This window comes from Pan troglodytes, chromosome 10 (assembly GCF_028858775.2).
Source record: "Pan troglodytes isolate AG18354 chromosome 10, NHGRI_mPanTro3-v2.0_pri, whole genome shotgun sequence".
Lineage (NCBI taxonomy): Eukaryota > Metazoa > Chordata > Mammalia > Primates > Hominidae > Pan > Pan troglodytes.
In genome coordinates this window covers 38,265,119-38,272,879 of record NC_072408.2, presented here as the reverse complement: position 1 = coordinate 38,272,879, position 7,761 = coordinate 38,265,119, and the positions used below count along the sequence as shown (strand labels likewise).

General features: G+C 52.4%; 1 protein-coding gene across 1 annotated transcript; it reads right to left on the bottom strand.

The window, feature by feature from the left end:
• Positions 1-2,929: 2,929 nt before the first annotated feature.
• Positions 2,930-7,698, bottom strand: CYP27B1 (cytochrome P450 family 27 subfamily B member 1). The gene is made up of 9 exons (XM_509175.8): positions 7,401-7,698; positions 6,586-6,776; positions 5,876-6,078; positions 5,590-5,790; positions 5,333-5,505; positions 4,957-5,129; positions 4,677-4,755; positions 4,190-4,387; positions 2,930-3,834 (listed from the first exon to the last, which is right to left on the bottom strand). The coding sequence occupies exons 1-9, from the start codon at positions 7,593-7,595 to the stop codon at positions 3,721-3,723; spliced, it is 1,527 nt and encodes a 508-aa protein (XP_509175.2). The 5' UTR covers positions 7,596-7,698; the 3' UTR covers positions 2,930-3,720.
• Positions 7,699-7,761: the final 63 nt, after the last annotated feature.

Sequence of the window (7,761 nt, the reverse complement as noted above, 5' to 3'; positions counted from 1 at the left end):
CGTGGAGACTCCTTTCTCATCTGGGGCTTTTCTGGAGGGTTGGGAGATGTGGGGAGGTTTCTCTGCACAGGTTGCAAATCCCAAATGCAGCAGTGGGTTCTGAGTTGTAGGTGTGACTCCCACTTGCTGGTGAATAATTCATGTTGGCTGCTAGGTGGCAGCACTCCGAGGTATCTAAAGGGTAGACCTGGACCTGCCACCTATGAGTTGTGTGATATAGAAAAAAATCTCTTAGCTATGGTTTTCCTGTCTACTTCATAGGGTTGGAATAAGGATAAATGAGGGACAGGTTGGATGCCGTTGCGAAGAAAATCAGCAATGACATAAAGAGATTTCTAGAATAGTTGATGGTCCATTTATTTCAAATAGTAGCTGGTGTAACAAATTCTAAAATGTGTTTTTCATCTGGAGTTGCACAGAATCGTGGAATTTTGTGTTGAGTGACATAATAGGTATGGAAATATGAGGGGAAATAGACATTGCAAATGTGAAGCATGGTGGTTATTTGTTAAGAATGAGAATTCCTCTGACTCTAATATTTGGGCCTGTAGGCTGGGGAAGGCTGGAGCCATCTGCCTTGTTCTGGAGATCATCTGGGTTCTATCAGTCCTTCTCAAGTACTGTGCTCACCCAGAAAAGCAGTGTGAAGTGAATTTGGACTCATTTGGGGTGAGATGGAGGGAATCCCCCCACTCAGTGTTATGAGTCTCCAACCCCAGCTTAAGCTATTTCTATGGCAGTTTAGGGTCACAGGTTTGATCCCTGTGTGCCCAACCAGTGGTATTAATGGATGGCATTATGTTTGGAGGCAGCAGCATAGAGGACTGTTGTTTATAGAGAAAAGATTTGGGAAGGACTGGTTACAATGTGGGTCAGCCTGAAGCCCGGGCACTTTCTTCTGTGACCTTGGGGTTGTGTATTATATGAATGATGCTGTTTTTTAAGTAAACCATTCAACAGCAATTAAATAATTCCTTCATTCACGGCTAAAGTCAGATCTGGAGGCCTTTCTTATTATTGATCCTTCTATCAGGGAAGGTTCTGCTTTGCCTCCTTCCTCCCTGGGGATGTTTTGGAGAAAATGCTTCCCTTGTAAAGGCCCACACACATCCTTGCCCAAGAAACCTTGTCCCCTCCCCTCTCCCAAAAGTGGGGGGGGGGGTTCTTGGTTGCTGTCCATGGTGCTGGCATCCAGACCAGCCTCAGGATGTAGGAACAAAAGCTGGACTGCGGTTCAAGTAATTTCAAAGTGTGGAAGTATATAACTTCCAATTTCTGAGGGAGTAGAGTGGATAGGGAACTGAGACTGAACCCTCCGTCTGCTCAGTAGGAAACTGTTTCCCCAGAGAGAGAACCCTCTATATCCCCCATCTTGGGAGACAGAAAGGCCAGACTTTACTGATTTGCCATTCTCAGAAGAGCTGGTGGGGACCAAATGGGGGATTGCAAATCAGAGTGACTACTAATATCTATACCGGCAGATAGGGCTCAGGTAGATAGGACACATGTGGAGCTTCCTGTGCCAAGCCTGAGCTGTCCTCTGTGATGGCTCTGCAGGGAAGGTTAGACATACCAAAGAAAATAGACATACTCACACACAAACACACTGTATCCATTTACACTCTGGGTCCTAAAATGAGGCCAAGTGGGACACTTTCCCCTCTCCTTCAGCACTAATGGAAGTCTTGGTATGGGAGTTGGGGCCAGCAATCAGTATGGTCTCCTCTTCTTCCTTTTTCCAACTTAAAAAGATCATTGTCCAGGAAAGGGTCATGGGAACTGCTGCCCTCTTCAAGTTGGCATTCCTACTTGCCCAGTGGAAAATAGGGAGTACGGATGGGCAGAATTCTCATCACTGATTCCAGGGGAAAGGGTCTGACAAACTGGGCTTTATTCTCCCTCAAAGATCAAATCTGCTGAAAATTTGGTCATTTAGGTTCAAATTGAGTTCAGTGATAGAGGAATAGGGGTGGAGACTGAGTATACAGTAGGGAAGGAGTTGAGAAGGGCAGAAAATGCACAGAAACCTTGATCTTTGTACGAGGCTTTGGGTCTGCCCTGCCCCTCTGTAGATCTTGCATAATTAGATGCCCCTGCAGAAGGCCTGGTGGCTACTGCAGTTTCTGCGGTCAGGGAGCCATGTCTAGGCCAGGAGGCCAAGGTGTGGAGGAGGAAGAAGTGTGAAGTGAAATCTCCATCTACACCCAGCTAATTGGAATAGGGTGAGCGGTAGGGGAAGGGGGGCAAGTCCTGACATGGGAAGGGTAATCTGGGATGCAGAAGGAACTGTGCAGTGTGCTGAGAGATTTATTTGGATGGAAGATGAGTTAATCTGTATACATCACAAGAGGAGAGCTGTGCCCAGCCTCTGGGGGGCCAGAGAATGCTGACTTAGGGAAACAGGCTCCCTCTGCCCACCGCCCTTATCCTGCCTCAGTGCCCCAGGGCTTCTCGCCACCCCCACACTCAGCTTTCATTCTGTCTGTCTGATTCCACTTCTCTGCTTGTATCCCTTCCTCTGAAGGAAATTATCTTGGAACAACTTTTCCAGAGAGGGCAAAGTGACCAATCTAGGACTTCCTTCAATCCTGGCAGTCCAAAAGCACTTTCCTTACCAGAGTCAGCAACCTCTGCCCATGTCTGCAAATCCCTAGCTCCGGGCCCATTTTACAGCTTAGCCCCTGCAGTTACTTTTCACCCCCCACCCCCTTAATCTCTTACAGGAAGCCAGACTAGACTTGGATGTTCCCACTACAGACAGAAACATGTCTGGGTTTGTGTTACAAACTACTCTTCCAGGCGTCCAGACCTCCCATTGTTATGGGGGTCACCCCCAGGACCTGAAAAACCAAGGTGGGAGATGGGAGGGTTAGGGTCTTGCCTCCAGGTCTTGTAGGAAGTGGGAATATGAGAGAAATAAGTCAAAATCAAGAATGGAATATTTGATTTATTCTAAAATTTATGAATATTTTAAAATTTTCAATATAAAAAGCCAGAGGCCTGGGCAGGGACAGGCCCAAAGATGTCTCTGCCTGAGAACTAAGTGATGGGGCAAACCCACTTAATAGTGGCCAGAGAGCAAAGGAGAGTTATAAGAAACCGTAAACCAGGCTAGGGCAGATTCACCTTCCTAGGGGCAAGACAAAGAAGGAAGGGGGTAGACAAAGCCTTATCCCTTCTGCCACATGGTTCAGATTCAATCTAAGAATGTGTATGGTGACACCTAGTCAGAGACAGGCCCTGGCAGGGGACATAAAAAACAAATAAGGCTTCACCCTTCCTCTCAAAGAGCTTACATGCAAAGACAAAGGACCAACCAGGTACAGACCAGATGCACAGTTACTGAGCTTATGCTTTGATAAATGCTTAGCCAGCAGCATCAATGAACACTATGAAAGCCCAAAAAGAGAGGCAGTTGAATCTTTCCTCAGGCCATCCAGCATTATTAGTTAAAATCTGATTTCATCCTTGGGGGATGCATATATGATCAGAAGGGCCAAGCAAGCAGAGAGACCATGGTTTTCTCACCTGGCTTCCTGAGTCAGGCCAAGTGCATACTTCACACATTGGTCAGGGCCGCCTCACACTTCACTATGGTGGTTCTATCCAGTTTGGTCAGATAGGCATTAGGGGAAGATGTATACCTTGGTCTTGTGCCTACAAAAAATCTTATCCTTATGATGAATGAAAGGGTGATGATGACAGTCTCTTTCCATGGGGCTATCTGTCCAAAAACTGTAGGTTGATGCTCCTTTCAGGTACCAGGACAGTCCGGGTCTTGGGTCTAACTGGGGCCGCACCTGGCTCAGGCTGCACCTCAAAATGTGTTAGGATCTGGAAAGGGAAGAAGGTGAGCATTACTATGAAAGATATCTATAATGGGGGGATTCATTGGTAACCCAATTGGTAAAGGGCATGCATTATTAGTGTTAGAATGGTCAATGATTGGGTGGCACCTGTGGCCAGTAGGGGACTTCTTGGTTAATAAGGGTGAGGGATTATGGTAGGGAAAAAATAGTTTGAATACCCTCACTTACACTCCAGGCCTATAATGGGCTTATCATATTTCAGAAGATTCATTCTACCAGGTCTTATATGATTTCCTATGCTTGTCAGGGGAAAGAGCTCACAACTTTAGAGGGTTAGGGTCTCTCCAGTCTGGGGAAGGTATAAAATCTAGAGCACTCACCTGGGCCAAAGCCATTTGCAATTCAAGCTCTGCCAGGCGTCTCCCCATACAGCTGCGCTTGCCAAAGCCAAAGGGAAGAGATGCAAATGGGTGGGGGGTGGGACCCTCCCCCAGCCAGCGAGCTGGACGAAAAGAATTTGGCTCTGGGAACTGGGCAGGGTCCCTTGAAGTGGCATAGTGACACAGAGTGACCAGCGTCTGGTGCGAAGGAAAACAAACTTGTCAGTTTGGGCTCAGAATAGGGCAGGCATGAAGAAGAGGATATTCAGACAGGGACAAAGGCAGGTCCTGGTGGGTGATGGGGAAGTTTTCTGGGGCTACTTTTGGAAGGATCTCCCCACTGTTCCATTACATCCTAGAAAGGCATATCCTAGAGAGGGGTCAAGGGGAGTGTTTGAAGGGCTTTTAGGAGAGTGTTTGAGAACAGGGTTGGGGCCCAAGATAGTGAGGAATGGCTCAGTAGAAAGGGTGCATAGGCTTTACTCACATTTTTGGGGATAATATAGTCACCCACATGAATGTCTTTGTCTGGGACACGAGAATTTCCAGGTACCACAGGGTACAGTCTAGGTTGCAAAGCACAAAATGGAGACAGCAAGATGAGGCTAGGGGCTGCAGCCCCCTTCTCATTGTTTCCAACTTCCAAACCCTTTTTGGCCAGGAGTAGAGGGCCATTTTTCTCTGCTCTCTCCCTGCTTCCATCCACTATTTGCTTCCCCAGCCGTTCCTTGGCATTTCCTCTTGTTCCTCCTCTCCTTCCCCCTCACCTTAGCACTTCCTTGACCACCGCCTTCAGCAGGGGCAGCTGGGACAGAACAGTGGCTGGGGGGTAGGCACTGGAGCCAGGGCTCAGGGCAGCTGTGATCTCTGAGTGGAGTGCTGTCTGGACTTCGGGGTGCCGGGAGAGCTCATACAGAGCCCAGGAGAGCGTGTTGGACACCTGAAAAACATGTGAAAGCAAGAGAGGTGTTGGGTGTGAGAACCCAGCAGAGGGTGCAGATTATGGAAGAGTCTGGGGCTACAGGGTGCTAAGCCAAGCTGGCCTACGTGGCCATAATGGATCGCCTGCAACAGAAAAATGGCCCCGGAGTCTGCGGAGGCTAAGCCCTGGAACCGGCTCACAGCACGGAGGGAGAACCTCACCGTGTCCACTCCCGCCAATAGCAACTCTGTTACATTTCCCAGGATGGACTGGGCAGGCAACTCTTCCCGGAACAGGAAGTGGGTCAGGTGCGCCCCAGACTCCAGGTCCTTCTCGGGCTGTCCTCCGTTCCTCATGGCTGCCTCTGCCTCTCGCCGCTCCACGTGCCTCTGAGCTGCGTGGGTAGAAGGCACGTGAATACCTCGCTACCCCTGGACAGCTTTACATTCCCCCATTTCCACCTCGACCTGTGCCTTACCAAATGCAAACATCTGGTCCCAGTCTCGGCAGAGGCGGCCCCAGGGCCCAGGCACAAGGTGACGCAGCCAGTGGGGCATCGCCATGGTCAACAGCGTGGACACAAACACCGAGCCCACAGCGCGGATGAAGGTCTCCGTGTCGGGCGGCACTTGAGCCTCCAGGCAGCCCAAGCGCGAGCCGAGCAGAACCGCGGCGATGCCTTGCCGGGAGGGGGCGCCGTCAGGGTTCCGGGAGGCTCTGGTAGGGCGCCCCCGACGCCTGCCCAGCTCTGTCCTGGGACTCACCTTCCAGTCCGAACTTGTAAAATTCCCCCGCCACGTCCCGAACCAGGGCGGGCGGCCCCGTGCCACGTCCCCGCTGGCGCCTCAGACGCCGCACAAGGTCGCAAACTACGTTGTTCAGGGTTCCGGCGTATCGGGCGGCCGCTTGAGGCCGGAGGAGGAGCGGGGCCAGGAGACTGCGGAGCCTTTGCCATTCTTCGCCTTCCCTGCAGGGTTGAGGAGAGAGTGCGCATCGGGAAGGTGGGGACGGCTCGACGGGACTGGCTGCAGTGAAGGAGCGCGTTCGGCTGCGGTGGCCAGGAGAGGGATTGCGTCTGCCCCCTTGGGGTACGGAAACCTGCACCAGCCTGCGCCTGTCTTCCAGCCCCCTTCCTCTTTACTCATTTCCTGCCCGCAGGGGCCGGGGTTCCCGGGTAACTTGAGTCACAGAACCTTACATTCATTCCATCCAGATCCTTGTACCCTAGCCCAATTCCTCCGGTTCCCCCAGTTCCCAGGATTCGGGCCTCAAAGGATAAGGAGGTAGGCGGGGAGTGAGGTTGGGGCTCAACCTGAGTGTGGGTGAAGCAGACTGGGATGGGAACCCCAAGATGCCCAATGGTAGAGTGGGACAGCCGACCTCCCACCATGCCCCCAGATTGATAGTTTCGGGACCCGCAGCAGGAGAGGGCCGCTGCAGGGCGTCTGGGCTTCTAGGGGCAGAGAAGACTCACGCAGTGAGCAGTCCGCAAGCCCGCTGGCGGCAGCGGCGGTGCTCCGTCCAGGGCGAGAAGCTGCAGCGCTCGGGCCGGGGTCCCTCCTGTCGCAGCAGCTCCTCGACGAGTGCAGGGGCAGCCACGTACACGGTGCGCACTGTCCCAAAGCTGGCTAGCCACACCGGCCCGAAGCGCGCGGCACCCTGCACCTGGGGGAGCGGACACAGCGGACACTTGGATACCTGGGCGGGGACTTTCAGCTTGACCTGTGCCCACGCCAAGGGCGTTGACTGGGCTTGGGAAGAGGGAGCTTCTGCTCCTTCTCGGGTGCCCAACTAGTGTATGCCTTTGATACTGCAAACTCCTCCTCTCTCATTTCCCATCCCTAGAAAGTTTGAGTGTGATGGGCAAAACAGGAACTTTGTGCAAGGCAGACATTCAGGACCTCTCTGATCATCTCGGTCGAGGAGAAATCTCTAAAAGTTCTATGTCTGGACTGTCCATCTCAGGACGAGTCCTCAGTGAATGAAAAGGAACCCATGTAGCTTTAAGCCGCACGCAGGCGGAGGGTACTGCCCACTCCGGCCTCCCGCGCACTTGTACTATATCTGCAGGATCTCCACACCTCAGGGCAGCGCCCTCTGCTAAGAGTCCGGACGGGCTCTGCCCGAGTGTAGCCATACCGCCCCCAGCCTCAACTCGCCTTTTCCTTATTTCATGGGCATCCGTTCTCTCTGGCTGTCCCACATTTGCTCTGCACTAGTCAGTCCTTTCTGACGCTGTCAAAACCAGTTTCCCCAGCACTCCGTCTCGGGAAAGGCGTCCCTTCCTACCTGCAGCTCGTGTAGCCTCGACAGCCCCCCCTTGCAGAAAAGTTCGGCCAGAAAGCTGGGCGTAGAGGGGCCTGGGATGTCTGCCAAGCTCCGGCGTGCTGAGTGGTACTCTCGGTAGCCTAGGGAGGCGCCCAACTCGGGCGCCCAGCGGACGCGATGGAACACTCTGGAGGCGTACTTGAGGGTCTGGGTCATGGTCTGGTTCAGGGTGCTCGCAAAAGAAAGCGCTTCTCCTGCGCATCATATCTCAACCCCTATTTAACCTTTGGGTGAGGTGATGACACCCCCTCTCCAAGCTCCTCAGCCAATCCCTCCTCCTGAGTGGTCTGTGCTGTGGATTAGCACCCAGGAACAGTAGGCG

Coding starts and splice junctions, on each gene's coding strand:
- CYP27B1 (XM_509175.8), bottom strand. CDS start 7,595: ATGACCCAGACCCTCAAGTACGCCTCCAGAGTGTTCCATCGCGTCCGC. Junction 6,079..6,585: donor GCTTGCGGACTGCTCACTGC/GTGAGTCTTCTC, acceptor TCAACCCTGCAG/GGAAGGCGAAGAATGGCAAA. Junction 5,130..5,332: donor TATTGGCGGGAGTGGACACG/GTGAGGTTCTCC, acceptor CATGTTTTTCAG/GTGTCCAACACGCTCTCCTG.